Source organism: Malus domestica, chromosome 02 (genome assembly GCF_042453785.1).
Source record: "Malus domestica chromosome 02, GDT2T_hap1".
NCBI lineage: Eukaryota > Viridiplantae > Streptophyta > Magnoliopsida > Rosales > Rosaceae > Malus > Malus domestica.
This window is the reverse complement of record NC_091662.1, coordinates 8,914,473-8,927,365: the sequence shown is the minus strand read 5'-3', so window position 1 is coordinate 8,927,365 and position 12,893 is coordinate 8,914,473. Positions and strand designations below refer to the sequence as shown.

General features: G+C 38.2%; 3 protein-coding genes across 3 annotated transcripts; 1 reads left to right on the top strand and 2 right to left on the bottom strand.

Annotated features, from left to right (window-relative positions):
• The first annotated feature begins 656 nt into the window (after positions 1-656).
• LOC103455564 (uncharacterized) lies at positions 657-3,208 on the top strand. Its single transcript, XM_008395152.4, has 2 exons — positions 657-927; positions 1,635-3,208. Exon 2 carries the CDS (start codon positions 1,709-1,711, stop codon positions 2,843-2,845), a length of 1,137 nt encoding a protein of 378 aa, XP_008393374.2. The 5' UTR covers positions 657-927; positions 1,635-1,708; the 3' UTR covers positions 2,846-3,208.
• A 2,614-nt stretch (positions 3,209-5,822) lies between these two features.
• LOC103418253 (uncharacterized) lies at positions 5,823-8,929 on the bottom strand. The gene is made up of 4 exons (XM_008356387.4): positions 8,326-8,929; positions 6,987-7,772; positions 6,567-6,614; positions 5,823-6,475 (listed from the first exon to the last, which is right to left on the bottom strand). The coding sequence occupies exons 1-4, from the start codon at positions 8,506-8,508 to the stop codon at positions 6,155-6,157; spliced, it is 1,338 nt and encodes a 445-aa protein (XP_008354609.2). The 5' UTR covers positions 8,509-8,929; the 3' UTR covers positions 5,823-6,154.
• A 1,521-nt stretch (positions 8,930-10,450) lies between these two features.
• LOC103418251 (amino acid transporter AVT3B-like) lies at positions 10,451-12,408 on the bottom strand. The gene has a single exon (XM_008356386.4). It carries the CDS (start codon positions 11,968-11,970, stop codon positions 10,684-10,686), a length of 1,287 nt encoding a protein of 428 aa, XP_008354608.2. The 5' UTR covers positions 11,971-12,408; the 3' UTR covers positions 10,451-10,683.
• Positions 12,409-12,893: the final 485 nt, after the last annotated feature.

Genomic DNA, 12,893 nt, shown 5'->3' with positions numbered 1-12,893 from the left:
ATGACAGCTAATATCCAATGTTTCTCGTGTTGGGATTTGGACAATACAACATTATTCAAAACAAAAGTCAACTAACCACCACATAACCCAAATAATCAAACATGATTATAATACCCTTTTCACCCCAATTAAAAAAAAAGGTAAACCCCTACATCAACCAAAACCTCACTAATCTATCCAAGCAAGACCATGACCAACCCAAAAATTACCCAATGAGTCATCGAACCTAATTTGTTAAGTCAGTAGCTTGTAGCTCAATTTGGTTAATAATATTTTTATTTCTTGCTACTCAATAAGATAATATTTTTGCTCATCATTTTATTTATTACCGTTTAATAAGTTTAAATTTTAAGATGTGTATGGTGGATCTCAAAATTTAAACACATTCAATGATAATAAGTAAAGTGGCAAGCGTGATCACCATTTGATAATGATAAGCAAAAATGCATCCTACTCATAGTTATGAGTTTGAATCTATCAAAAACATGAAACAAATAATTAAACAATTAAAAACAAACTTGACAAAGGATGAAATTGGCATTCATAAATGAGTTAATAAATAGAGTGAGGGGTAAATAAAATTTAAAAAACAAAATTTAAAAAAAATGGATAAGCAAATTAGCATGAATGCATGGTGATGCCATGGTGGCAGGAGAGAGTGAGTAAATGGGTAAAAAAATAAGGAACAAAAATGGTGGGTTTAATTGTGGGGGTTCTAGAACCAGAACCAGAACCAATCGAAATTCTCTGTCTTTTTGGCACAAAAATATTAATTAATAATATTATATAAAAGGGAAACAAACAACATCTTCCATTTTTCCTTCACCATCCTGATTTTCTTCCTCTCCCTCTGAAAACCCTAATTGCAGCTCTGCCGTTTATCTCTCTCCTTTGTCTAAAAGGAGACAGCTTTAGCTTTAAGATCAGGTATTTTGTTTTTTGCTTCCCCTCCTCTCTCTGTTATGATCATTTGTATTGAATTTTGATTGAATTGTTGGTAATGACAATTGAAACTTGCATTGATTTTGTTGAATTATGGTGAATTGAGCTTTGTGGGATTGCGGATTGGTTTCGATTATTGCTCGTTTGATTGTCTGCTTTCGATCTTGTTTGTTTGATGAGTTTGGGTTGGTGTGTTTGAATTTTGCTGTGATTGTGATGCTTGTGATTCAGCTGTGTTGTAAATGTTGTTGAATTTTATTGGATGAGGTTTGATTAAGCTTTGTTTGGTTCCCGGGAAAATTTTGAGGGTTGGATAAGGGCAAGGTGATTTGTGGTTTTTCGGATGTGCTTTCGTTGTCGCAAGTTAACTAGGTTGATTGAAGAAGAGGAGACAGAACTCAATTTAGCTATGTGAATTTCCCGGGATTTAGTCGAGGTTATTGGTTTTAAGGTTTTTGTTGGAACCTGAAGCCACCCAAATCTGAATTTTAAGTTCTTGTCTCTTCATTCGGGTTTTTGCACGAGTAAACAAACGATCTGTGTATGTTGATTTGATTTTAAGAACGGTTGGATTGATTTGGGATTTGGGATTGGTAGGCTGCAAAGCTTTTAGGGTTTTTCTATTTGGGTATTTCATGTATCAAGCATTTGTCTTTTCATCAAAACTTGATTTAGTTCTTGTTATTATGTAGATGGAGTGGTCATCCCCTCTGTGTGAAGAGTAATTGTCATTGCAGTGTAAAAGGGGTATACTGGAAGCAGACCGATGGAGGCAAACATCTGTGACGTCAATCATTTGGATGCTGATGTCCTTCTGCCTCCTCGAAAACGTCTGCTTGCTGGTTTGAAGAAACAGAGCCCGGATGGTGATAGTGTTGCATGGCTGTCTCTAGTTGCTACTTCAGCTGCAGCTGCAGATTCAGCATCAGCTTCAGCTTCAGCTTCTGCATCTTCTTCTTCATCACATTCTTCAAGTGAATTTAACACCCGCCTTAACAATATATTGAGTTCTCATAACTCTAACCTTTCGCCGGAGCAGCTAGTAGAGGTCTCGAATTCAGCTGCTACTGCTGCAGTGAAGGCTGCAGAGGTTGCGAGAGCTGCAGCTGAAGAGAAAGCCGCAATAGCTGCGAAGGCAGTGGCTGCAGCCAAGAGTGCTTTAGATTTGGTTGCCTCTTTTTCGGAAGAAACAGCAGGCAAGGAAAAACACCTGAAAAAGAACAAGTTCAAGAAGCACGTTCCAGTTCAACTCTTGTACAAAAAATACCGACCGATTGAAAATTGTAAGAAGGACGAAGAGTTGGCCCGAAAGTTGCACAGAGCTATAAATAGCTCTCCAAGAATCATAAAGAATTCATCAAGTGCTGACGGAAAGGGTCATAAAAACAAGAGGCCTAAAATCTCACATGGTTCCGAGAAAGTTAGGGTTCCCAATGGGGGCATTGTTTTGGAACAAAACCCGGCATCTACTTGCAATGGACATTCTATGGCAGATAAGGTCAATGTCGAAGGCACCATCCAAGACTTGTACGAAAATGGTAGACCTGATAACGTGGGTCAAATGGAAATGGATAATGGAGAAGCAGAATCAAGTCATATGAAGGAGAAAACTTGGGATGCTGTGAGTACCACTGGTAAAAAGAGGGGAAGAGTGAAGCTAAAAAAGTTGCCGTTGAGCAATTGCACCTTCAGGGATCAAGCAAATCTGAAAGAAGAAACAGATGCGAGAGGCTCCCCATTGACAGACATGAACATGGGTAACCCAAATGCCGGAAAGAAGCCTTTGTTTCCTGTGGAGTCTTCAGCCGATAGTATGCCACCAATTGAGGCTGCACCGGTGTGGAAATGCAAGGATTTCAAGGCTCCAGCATGCGGGAAACAAAGTAAAGTCGTGCAATCTTGATGTCAAAAGGATATTGTTGTGACTGGTGAGCCATGGGATAGGATTGAATAGCTGAGGTAGGATTCACAACTTCACGTCTTATAGAAAACGGCCTTATTTCGTTACCTTTTCTTTGTTTTCGCTCCATTTGGCTTTGTAATGAACTTTGAACTGACTACATGTAAATTTAGATGTTACATTTCTTGCATCCGTCGTGCTTTTACCGGCTCGTCCGAATTGCCTGTTGTTCATTTGACAGCAAAGCAAAGCTTGAAGCTGAGATAACAGGGATGTAATTAGCATGTCTAGTGTTTTGTTGATATGTTGCACAATAATTACTGCTGGTGTGCTCATAGATGTATAAAACATTCTCATTCCTTTTCATTTTCTGGTTTTTACTTGCAGTGAAAGTTCTGCTTTGAATTTTTTACTGTGTGTGAAATTAATGAAATGGGGTAAATTCTTTCAGTAATTATGAAATGGGGTAAATTCTTTCCATAAATGCAGAGCATTTATACGGTGTTATCTGATCAGTTGGGTACTCTGCTGTTCTTGATCCAATCTTGAATATGCTGCCAGAAATATAAAAAGAACATAATTGTGCTTTAATTAATGTTAAACACCGTTTTACTTTTTATAATACTGGTGTTTAATGGTGATCTCACTTGTCATTTAGTACTATGGTCAGTGGTATCATCTTCACTTGTAAATGAGAGGTCTTAGGTTATATTTTCGTCAAATGTGAATTTGAATCACATTACTACCAGCTTATTGTGAGGCTAAGCCCACACTCATCCCCCTTAGGATAGTAATATTGTTTGTTAAAAAAAATTGGTGATCTCATTTAGGTTTTGGCCTAAAGAGTTGATTAGAACAGACGATCTGTTCTCGACATATGGTAGTTCCACTTTCCAGCAACTAAACTCCATATGATATACCGACTTTTTTTCGGTTACATTAAGAGAATTGAACTCTGAATCTATCATAAACGCTCACTACTAAAAAAATTAAAAAATTGCAAAAGAAATGTTTTATAATTCTAGGAATTTTTAAAGAACAAACAAAATTGTTTCTAAATGTCTCAAAAAACCAAAAAAATGGACCATTAAAACATTCTGTTTATAAAAGAAATAATAAAAGAACTCTAAAAAATAAACCCAATTATATTATCTGGATCGAGAGAAATATTTATCAAGAAAATATAAAGATTCCATCACATAACACTAAAATTAAGCAACATTTGGATCACTGTGTTCTTTCTCACATAACTATGAATAAAAAGTTCTAGAACGATCGAGATTCATGACTGGTGAATCCTTATCAAATAATTCAATGACCAATAACCTAACGATTATGAATTTTAATTCATGTTATGAGCGAGTCTATACTAAAATGAAGAATTTTACACTGAACTAATAGCACAAGAAATTTTTTTAAGCACGGTGCATACAAGTGGTACTCTACAATTCATAATACAAGTGAAAAAAATAATATATCTTTTTATATTTTTCTTTATTTTATGACACGGGAAATACTCAATCCGCTTGATTTGGGATTTGTCTAAAAAGTACAGTTACAGTGGTCTGTCAGTAATTTAAAATGTGTTGGGATTGGGGTTACTGTCCAGTAGTGCTGACTCTTGAAGCTTTCAGAGCCAAATATTAATTGGAAGTTGGACTCGCCGACTGTGGATGAAAAAGTAAAACGTAAAATATTATGGATGACGTCATTTACCTAAAATGACCTGCCCTTTTGAACGTTTGGTGTAAAAATTCAAGTCAGCCTTTACCAAAGCTAACCCTTCTTATAATTAAATTACAAAAAAAAAAAAAAATATGAAATACTACAACTAACCTTAATGAGAAACTAAAATACTTTTTAAACTTTCTAAAATAATCCATTCTCTTGCAAGAGCTGAGTTTGAAGGAATTCAAATGCAGGAGTTTCGTCCACTTGAGAGTGAGCTATTATAACATTTTCACTTCTATTAACTTTTGGATCTCATTTTGGCTTATAAACTTTGTAATCTTCATGCATTCTTTTAGATTCTTAATTAACAATACAGTAATCAGATCAAATAGTAAAAGAATAACATAAAAATTGTAAGATGCTCGAAATTTACATTCCAAATCTTTTAATGAGATTACAAATTTTCATAACAAAAAACAAAAATCTAACGATCGAAACACTCAAATATTTCGTATATTAGAATCCCTGCTGTGACATGCTAAAATATAAAAAATTTCATGACGACGTGTCAGTGCATTGCCGTAGTTAATTAGTTTCAGAAGTTGCTGTTGTACGTCGGCAGTGGGGCCCACTTGTTGTTTGGCGGTGACCCCACTTGGGTTTTCATACACCTGTTAGTTGACGCTGGAATTAAGCATGTTTCATTTGTCAATTGATTTGTTGCAAATCAGTCGATTTATTGCCAACCCCGGATCCTTTTGGTGAGGATCTTGGAATTCGTGAATCGTGTTCGTTTATCGTACATGATCAATTTTTATTAAGTACTGTTTATGTTTATTTTTAAATAAAAATATTTAAAATGATTTCTGACCGCACGATGTACGATGAACAGATACGATTCACGGATCTCCGAAATCCTCACAAAGAGAATCCGGCGACAATCCGGACTCGATTTATTGTACATGTAATGGTGGAATGTTATGTCACAAAAAAAGGCAGTTGTAGCAGTTAGTTCGAAACATTCATTGTTCGTTATTAGGATATAGATTTACCATAACTAATTATCAATGTTTCTAATTAAGCACGAATCTTAACGCTGTCTATTCGGGTATAAATTCATCACAATCCATTGAATTATATTCTCATTAAGCACGAATCCGTACCATTGAATTATATTCTCATTAAGCACAAATCCGTACCGAATTCTTATCAGATTCATCTTCCATTCTCAAGAAATTAGGAATAAAATTGGAGAGCAAAACAAAGGTCAAGAAAGGATTAAGAAAACTAAAACCCTAACTCAAGAAAGTCATCAATCTTCATCATCGGCATAAAAATTGTGGGAAAACATTGTTCTGGTTTTAGCTAGTATACAAGCCACCAGGGGCAGATATCCGAAGCGACAGCCGAATTCTCTATCCAAATTTTTCGACATCATTTTTCTCGCGAAAATCGTTACTAATTTACATCTCTTATAGTAATAGTTAATTGAAAAATAATAAGAATCGTATTAGATGCGTAATCAACAAAATTAAATCGCAATCAATAGGTCATACGTGCGGAGGGGAGTCATTTGGAAGCGTTAGAAATGGTGTGGTAGGTGTTGCCGGCATCATCATCCTCCATCCTCCAGGGTTTTCTTCACTTGCCAACCTTGATCTGATGGTTGCTCATCCCAACATTCACCTTTTCCACTTTAGATTTATTTTTCATCTCGCTCTGGTTCGAAGTACTGCCAATGATCCACGGGTGTTGGAGGCACTGTTGAGTTGTTGGCCGCTTCTCTGGTGCAAAGTCGAAAATGGGGCAAAGAAACTCTGCAAACTCCCGAGCATCAGTCTCTGAAAATTTGTACCTATCAATCAGTATTTTATCGAGTGGCCAAAACTTCAGCCTGCGGATTCTCTTTAGATCACCATGTCGATCAAAGAAGTCCTTGGAACGAGCTCCACCAATTGCTACCTGAAAACCCAAGTATAAGAGAGGAATGGTACCAGACAAAGTTATTCGAGAAATATAACTATAAAGGGGAGATTAAGGATTAAAATTTCACCTTTCGAGGCATCTTCCCAAGGAGTTCCATCATCAATGCAAGGTGGTCCTGAAATCAATCGAACAAATATTTCAATTGCAAACCAGTAAACAGAAGGCAGTAAGAAATGGAGTATTCTCTGCATAACATGACCAATCGCACAAATTTGACAAACTGCAAGTATTTAATTAACATGAAGAACTAAATACAGTCGATAACATGAAACCTGATTCAAAATGTCGAATTGTACATAAAGAGAAATTCCCGTCTACATACATTAGAATTGTCTGGGGAGCTGGGGTTCAAAGCTTTAAAAGAGAAACCATGGGGTTTAATTGAATTCTCAAATATGGAAAAGACGGATACTCTCTACAACTTTGTTGTGATAGAATTTTGTTATAAAACGAAAACAGAATGGTGTAAAAGTGAAACCATCTTTACCTCATCCTCACTAAAGCCCTGTCCCACCTTTGGAGCAAACAACATGTCGCCAGTTGCAAGCTCGAAGGCAGTGCAGGCAAAGGACCACATATCAACTGAGTAAGAATAACCAGATCGAAGGATAACTTCAGGAGCTCTATACTGCCTTGTTTGAATCTCTTCTGCAATTTGCTTGTTGGCCCAACATCCATTTCCGAAATCAACAACCTTGCACTTTACATCATTCCCATCCAGGTTTCTTTCGGACTTGGGAAGTTCAATAACTCCCATAGATTCTCTTCTCAACGAAATCTTAGCAACTGCCTTCCTTGCCCTCCTTTTCAACTTTTTCTCAACAAGAGTCATGGTGGCTCCACCCTTCAGGTTCCCTTCAGGCCTTTCCAGAATTGGTGTGAGGCCAGCCCTGACTGGATCTTTGGCAGGATCAATGGTGTTACAGAGAAGAATGTTTTCGGGTTTGAGGTCAGTGTGGATTATACCAAGTTCTCTATGCAAATAGTCGAGACCTATCAGTATGTATTTGCAGATCTCCCTAACTTTATTCAACTTAAGGCCTTTGTAACGGTTATACTTGATCAGCCGAAGTAAGCTATCGCCAAGAAACTCAAGGACCATGCATTGATGCTGCCCGTTCGGGCCTGCGTGCTTAAAATGGTCAATCAGTCGCACAACACACTTGGAATGCATGGGGTCGCCTTCCGCAATACTAGAAAGAAGTTCAATCTCATGAAGAGCGGCTTGAGCAAACTGTGCTGCACTTTTCTGAATCTTAAGAGCAACGTACATCTAACAAATACAAAAGAGAAATAAGATGATGCAACAATCAGAGTAACTGAAGTAAACATATTATTCTTCCTTCGATTTATCTACTTCACACGGATGCATGGGGCAACGAAAGAGCCAAAAATGGAAGCAGTGAACTAAAATTTACAATCGTAATACGAAAACACAGAGAAATTATGCATTCAGCATTACTGCATATACAGAACATATGAAGATAATGTCTTGTTGACAAAAATCCCTTCTTCAGCCTATCCAAAAGTGATCAAACATCGAATCGAAGACAATCGAATACGGTTGAAAGGTAAATCATACATCAATAAAAAAAAATGCATGGAGAATGCAAATTTGAAAAAATTAAGGAAGATCTTAGACATGTAAGCATCATAATACAAAGAAAATTGCTAAAGTCGATAAACAAATGTAAATTATGAATGAAAAGCAAATAAATTTCAGGGATTAAAATGTAATGCAGAAAAGATTTCATACCAATAACTAATAATAAAAAGAAACATTTTTAATGACACAAAAAATGAATGAAAAAAGAAGCTTGGCTTACAGAGGTGGTGGTGTCGTAAGCGAGCCAGACGGTGGAGAACTGACCCCAACCGAGCTTCCTCTGAGCCACGTAGCGGCCGCCGTTGAACTGATCGCCGACCCTGACGGCGTGGTAGCCTCCTTTCCTGTAGGAGTCGATGCCCTCATCGTCCTCCTCCGACCCAGATGAAGATGAGCACGACATTGATCCAACCAGGTTTCTCTCCTTTTCCGATCCAAATTCGAACTGGGTTTCCTGAATACGAACCCAAAACCCAAAAAGCAACGACCTTTACTGCGATTTCGTCAATGGAAGGCGATTTGAAACGATGGGTAAAAGCTAAAAGTGGGAAGTTTGGTTGATTTGAATCGACGACTGCATTGCAATGAGGAAGGAGACTCACTCACTCTTCCTTGTGTCAGAGATTAAAATGGAGGATTGTGTGGTGTTCAACAGAAAGGCTCTTCTCCTCTCTCCTCCGATGTCTCTCCACTTTTTTCTCCTTGCTTGCTTTATTTTCCTAGTTGCTTGCTATTGCTGGCATTTTTTCTCGGTGCAGCAAGTGGTGGGTCATTTTGCCCCTTCGCGATGGGGATGTTGTACGTGATCCGGACTAGATCATTTCGAACGTTTTAATCGTTTAAAAGATATAAAAAATAATTTTTTAATAGTTAATGATTTGAAATAATTGATGGTGTTTTATCGCAGTGACAGAAAATAATTATGCTTATAATTCATGATGAGGGTTCGATCTTTATCGATCTTTTTTTTCTTCTTAATAATTAACTATTTAACTCACTAACAATATCGCGCTACAATTTTTTCTTAAAAACATCTTATAACTTGGAGCACTGTATTGTTATTTATTTTTTTTTCCAAAAAGGGGGACACCTGCGAGAGGTTTTGAGAAACTTTACTCTGTCCGTAGTCATAATCAAGCAAACTCACTAGGTAGGAGTATCGATTTCTGAGAAATTGCAAAATTAGGGATTTGGGGTTTTTGGGAAATCACTAAAAGTATGAGGTGGCCATGGATTTTGGGGGGACTGCTGGGGTGGGGAATACTCATTAAGTGGAGTGAAGTGATCGATTTCTGAGGTGTTAGAAAGGGGTTGATGTTGGTTTGATGGGTGTTAGCCACCTGCCCAATAGTCTTTGATTTCTTTATGGCTTTCCCCTTTTGTCTATTAAAGTCTAAATCATCAAACATTTGGGGCGTTACAAGTCATTGTATTGTTCAAGCCTCATAATATAATCAATATGAGCACACAAATTGTGGTTTATCTTTTGTTCAAACAAGAGATATGATCACGAATAGAATTCTTTACTTATTTATTAAGGATGGGGATGTCATGCAGCGACGAACTCATTTTATGCAAGTTCTTCTACTCTTGGTCCTGACGTAAATGTCTGTCAACATTAATAAGGCCTGAAATGTGCATGAAGTTGTGGAGTTGTAGGTGCCAAAAGTAGAGCACTTCCAAACTCTTATTAGTGGTGCCAAAAATAAATGATTGAGAAGAAATTTGATTATCTAACAATTGTGAAAATTGAATTCAACGATTCAAATTCGAATAATATTTACTGTTATGTGACATTAAAGACATACCCATAAAGATAGAGGATGTTTCACATTTTTGTACACCCTTCTTTGACATCACAACGTATTTAAGACATTTTTTTATTTATTTAATCGAATATGATGTTTCACATTTTTGGAAAGTGCATTTAAATGTTTAGGGTTTAGGATCTATGATCTAAAATCATGGAGAACTCCAAACCCTAAAAGGCTAAAACCCTATTCAGAAGCAATTTGCGAAAAACAAACTCTAAAACGCAATAAAAAACACTTTAAGGTTTAGGGCACCTATGATCTAATTAAATTTGAGGGACAATTTGTCTAGTTGAATTAAAGTTGAGGGATCATTGATACAATTTTTCTTATTTGATTTTTCATATTTACCCCTTGATTTAGCCTCAAGTCTCACATGCATGACGCGTAACTCATTTTGACGGAAGTTCTAACGGAGTTGATGAAATTGACCATAGCTGTACGCTTTGATAAGTTGAGAGACTAATGGTAATGAATTTTTTCTTGAGGGATCATAGCTCTAATTGAGTTAAAATTGAGAGATAATTGCTATAATTTACTCAAAAACAAACTCAAACAACTTTTAACCTTTTAAAAAGCAGTATCAACAAGAAGTACCAACTCAATCCACCAAATCACCAGTAAATTTGATGTCCTTACAATTGGAAAAATATCCACTATGTCACAAAACATACATCTAAGTCCTTACAATTGGTGAAATAATCAACAAAACTAGCAACAAAGTACAGTTTTGGCAGCAGCAAATCAAAGCTTAATTGATCAACCACTCAACCAAATCGAGCTTTGGGTGCAATAATCTCCGCCACTGAGGACCAAGTCCCAGACACCCCAATCACCACACCCAATACCACAATGCACCCATCCAAAACACTCCCAAACCAACTCAGCTCATCCCTAAACACCATCAGATGAAACAGAGCAGGCAGCACAAACCCCAGCGCCACACACACACTGCTCCCCACCAGCGACAAGAAATCTGCGAAATTCGGCACCAGCAGCGCCACCAGGCTCACCCCAAAAACCGTCAGCCACCGCAGCCACAGGGAGTAGGTGGAGCCGCAGAACCGCCGCTCCACGACCTCGAAAACCGGGTTCATCATCAACGGGAGAGTGAAGAACAGGTTTATGCACAGACCCAGCTGCACCAGTGTGCTCACAACGCCCTGCCCGAAATTGGTTGTGATTATGTCTTTGGTTTCTTCCCCGAATGCGAAGTAACCCAGAATTCCGAATGATCCGTAGATCAGAGCTATGAATGCCATGCTCAAGGCCAGGACTTTCCCGAAGTTTTCTTTGTTTTTGGCTTCGGATTCAAGGGGGAGGATCATTCCGATCCCCTCGAAGGCATAAACCGCCACGCCGAGGCCGTAGAAGAAGACGGAGAAGCCGCCGAACGCCTGCAGAGCGGGTTTGTTTTGGAGGAAGATCATGACGTCTACCACCATTACAACTCCCATGGCGCCGAGGTCGACGACGTCAGCGAAAATGCTCAGAGGGGCGAGATGGGTCAGGGTTGGAATCGAATTCAGACCCAGCTGGAATGGGAAACATCCCCAGAGGTAGATTGATTTGGGGGTCAGACCAAGAATCCGGTCCGGGCCGGAGTAATTGAAAACAAAGGCTAAAGTGTTTGATATGAAGATTAGGTAGCTGACGCAGAACCCGGCCTGGGCGAGGACGATCATGACGTCGACGGAGAACCGGCCGACTGGGCCGCAGACGGCGAAGCCCAGGTCGCCGAAAGACGCGATCTTTGAGAGGCCGCCGCCGTGGAGGGATTCGAGCTTGCGGCGGGTGTGGATTAGGAGCATCATACAGTGGTAGGTGAGGAAGGCGACGGAGAAGAGCATGAGGGAGCCGAAGACCCAGCCGGTTTTCTTGAAGGTGTAGGGTAGACCCAGCACGCCGGAGCCGACGATGGCGATGAAGACGTTGGCGAAGGTCTTGGGTTGGGAGGAGAGCTTGCTGGGTTTGGAGAGGAGAGGAGTATCTTCCCGGGGGAAGGGCGGGAGGGTGTTGGTGGAGGAGCCGGCTTCTTTGTCAAACACCACCATGGCTGCTGCCGCTCTGTGCCGCTCGCTGGGTGGACAATTGCAAGTTTCTAATTTTTAATGGTAGAAAGTAAGAAATTTGGAATTTTGGGGTTTAGGGAGGAAAAAGAGAGAATTTGGAGATTGGATTGGAGTAAAAGAGTTGACGGAAATTGGGAATTAGGAAAGATGGTTGGTGTAGATGTGGCGGGTTGCTGGGTAGCTTGGAAGTAATCGAAGGAGCCAAATGAGAATAATTGGTTGAAAGTTGAAACACGGCTTGTTAGGGGGGAAATTGTCCGTACGACAGAAACACGGTTCGATAAATGTCATAATTATATAATTAGTTGAAAATTTTATTTAAGATGTTTAATTAATTGTATTATTATATTTTGTATAATGCACCGTATTATTAGGATTATTTGTTTAAATTATATTTTATAAATTATATGACGTGATTGTTGATAATATGAAACTGTCTAACAAATCAATATATAGTAGTGGAAACACCTCTCAAGAAAATAAAATGATGCATTGTTACCCAACCTTATTATGTTTTCATTTTCTAAAACCTCCTTTTTATTAATCAATTTAACTATAAAATTACAAATCCCTATTAAATTTTTTTTTTTTAATTTCATTATTTTCTTGATTATAAATTTCGTTGAAATCATGGTATATCAAGGGTTTTTATATTAATACCCCACAAAATGTTGAATACACCCCACATTAAAATTTAATATTAAATGACTTATTTACTCCACTATGCAATGACAATTTTGACCTTATTAGGCTTTAAAAAAAATAAAGATTTATAAATACATCCCAAATCACTTTTGGCGTATTATTTATCTTCTCAACTATCAAACATGTTGATTAAGAAAAATTGTTTTTGACGAATGGAACACAAAATCGATGTTTCAGGGGCTTCACATGAGGTAAGACTT

Excerpts from the sequence above, each read along its gene's own strand:
- LOC103455564 (XM_008395152.4), top strand. The coding sequence starts at position 1,709 with ATGGAGGCAAACATCTGTGACGTCAATCATTTGGATGCTGATGTCCTT.
- LOC103418253 (XM_008356387.4), bottom strand. The coding sequence starts at position 8,508 with ATGTCGTGCTCATCTTCATCTGGGTCGGAGGAGGACGATGAGGGCATC. Across the intron at positions 7,773-8,325 it reads CTTACGACACCACCACCTCT|ATGTACGTTGCTCTTAAGAT; the intron begins GTAAGCCAAGCT and ends TGTATTTGTTAG. Across the intron at positions 6,615-6,986 it reads AGGGCTTTAGTGAGGATGAG|GACCACCTTGCATTGATGAT; the intron begins GTAAAGATGGTT and ends GATTGATTTCAG.
- LOC103418251 (XM_008356386.4), bottom strand. The coding sequence starts at position 11,970 with ATGGTGGTGTTTGACAAAGAAGCCGGCTCCTCCACCAACACCCTCCCG.